The sequence below is a fragment of the Castanea sativa genome, chromosome 8 (assembly GCF_040712315.1).
Source record: "Castanea sativa cultivar Marrone di Chiusa Pesio chromosome 8, ASM4071231v1".
NCBI classification, from domain to species: domain Eukaryota; kingdom Viridiplantae; phylum Streptophyta; class Magnoliopsida; order Fagales; family Fagaceae; genus Castanea; species Castanea sativa.
In genome coordinates, this window is record NC_134020.1 from 19,951,720 (window position 1) to 19,954,030 (window position 2,311).

The window sequence follows — 2,311 nt, forward strand, 5'->3', positions numbered from 1 at the left end:
GTTAGTTTCTTTCTTTTATTCTAGAATTCTAACTTTTCAGGAGTTGCTTTGTTCTTACTTTCATCTGGTCTGAATAGGTGTTTATATAGAGTACTCTCGAAACGGTTATTTGATTTGTAACTTTCCCTGTATTTAAGAAGGTCAGAGAGTTCAAGAATAACTTCCACAACTGTTATGGAAGTTCTATTTTATCTTGATCTTTTATAACTGTCATTAAAAGTTGAATACTCAGTTAGAAGATACAGTGACGAACCGGGGTCTTACTCGTGCCTTGGGATAATGACACGTGGTTCGATTTGCTAGTTTTTGTGGATAAATTTCCCTAGAATTTTTCCAAGTGTTGGGGGGGCGTCCGTGCGCTTTCCTCACGGACGACCCTTACGTCCGTGGACGGTCGTCCTACTATGGACGACCTTCTTACGTTGGGACACCTTTCTTCACGGACGATTCTTATGGATGAGTTGGAGTTGGTTTAATTTTTACTCTGAAGTATTGGCACTGGTTGCACACCTTGACATAGGCCTTAGCATCTGCTTGAATAGTTGGCCAGTAGTAGCCTGCACGGATGACTTTATGGACTAATGACCTTGCTCCCGAGTGATTCCCGCTTGTTCCTTCATGAACTTCCCTCAATATGTATTTTGACTCGTCCGGGGCTAGGAACCTTAAGTAAGGCTGAGAGAAACCTCGTTTGTACAACATTTCACCTATGAGGACATACTTGGCAGTCCTGATCCTTGATTTCCTAGCCTCGTCCTTATCTTCTAGAAGCCTTCCTTCCTTGAGAAAAACAATTATTGGAGTCATCCAATTTTCTTCTCCTCTTACTTACTGTACCTTTGAAAGATCTATGCTTGGCATGTATTGGACTTTGTCATACTCGTCCATAACTCCTCCTACCGAAGCTGCTTTTGCCAAAGCGTCCACTTCCATGATTTTCTCCCTTGAGAGTTGAACAAAATAAGCCTCTTTAAAATTTTGGATAAGCCATTTTACTTTGTTGAGATATTTCTTCATCCAATTTTCCTTAGCTTCACACATTCCATTCATTTGATTGGTAACCAACTGAGAATCTCCTTGGACGACTACTGACTCCGCTCCTAAGGACTTAGCCAATTCTAATCCTTTAAAGAGGGCTTCATACTCAGCTTCGTTGTTGGTGGTTTGGTATTGTAGATGAGCCGCGTATTCCAACTTATCTCCCTCCGGGGACCTGAGTATAACTCTAATCCCTCCTGCATGTAATGTGGATAAACCATCTACATTGATGACCCATCTTTGTGCCCCTTCTTCTTTGTTTAACTCGTCCTGACTGGGAGTGAACTCCGCAATGAAATCTGCCAATACTTGTGCTTTTGTTGCACTTCTTGGTTGGTACCTAACATCAAACTCACTAAGCTCTATGGCCCATTGGACTAGTCGTCCAGCAGCTTCCAACTTGTTCATTGCCTTCTTTAGGGGTGATCCGTTAGGACGTTGATGACATGAGCCTGAAAATAATGCCTTAACTTTCTAGAAGCCATGACTAAAGCAAAGGCTAGCTTTTTCATCATTAGATATCGTCCTTCCGCTCCTTTTAGTGCCCGGCTTGTATAGTAAACTGGCTTTTGAATCCTCCCTTCTTCTTTAATCAATGCCGAGCTCACTGCATGTAGGGACACCGCTAAATACAAATATAATTCTTCACTTGGTACGGACGGGGCTCAGCAAAGGTGCTGTGGTGAGGTAGGTCTTGAGGTCTTAGAAGGCCTTCTGACACTCGTCCATCCACTCAAATGCCTTTTTGAGAACTTTAAATAATGGTAAACACTTGTCAGTAGCTTTCGAGATGAACCTGTTAAGGGCTGCAACTTGTCCGGTGAGAGATCGGACTTCTTTGATATTCTTCGGTGGCTCCATATTCAGTATCGCCTAGATTTTATCGAGATTTGCCTCAATTCCTCTATATGAAACCATGAACCTAAGAAACTTACCTGAAACTCCAAAAGCACACTTGCTCAGATTCGACTTCATGTTATACCATCTATGTGTATCAAAGGTCTCTTGAAGGTCATCTAGATGCTTCTCCTCTTCCAAACTCTTTACCAGCATGTCATCTACATAAACCTCTACATTCCGTCCGATTTGCGTACGAAACATATGGTTAACCAGTCTTTGGTAAGTCGCCCCCGCGTTCTTCAAACCGAAAGGCATCACCTTGTAGCAAAACAACCCTTGGCTAGTAATGAAGAAAGTCTTCTCTTGATCCACCTAGTCCATCCTTATCTGATTGTAACCTAAGAAGGCGTCCATGAAACTTAGCAGTTTATGA

The 2,311-nt window shown here is 42.3% G+C and overlaps 1 protein-coding gene across 1 annotated transcript; it reads right to left on the reverse strand.

The window, feature by feature from the left end:
* Window positions 1–828: 828 nt before the first annotated feature.
* Window positions 829–2,091, reverse strand: LOC142605976 (uncharacterized). Its single transcript, XM_075777402.1, has 2 exons — window positions 1,974–2,091; window positions 829–1,490 (listed from the first exon to the last, which is right to left on the reverse strand). Exons 1-2 carry the CDS (start codon window positions 2,089–2,091, stop codon window positions 829–831), a joined length of 780 nt encoding a protein of 259 aa, XP_075633517.1.
* Between the last annotated feature and the right edge of the window lie 220 nt (window positions 2,092–2,311).

Coding starts and splice junctions, on each gene's coding strand:
- LOC142605976 (XM_075777402.1), bottom strand. CDS start 2,091: ATGCTGGTAAAGAGTTTGGAAGAGGAGAAGCATCTAGATGACCTTCAA. Junction 1,491..1,973: donor GTGTGCTTTTGGAGTTTCAG/GTAAGTTTCTTA, acceptor CATTATTTTCAG/GCTCATGTCATCAACGTCCT.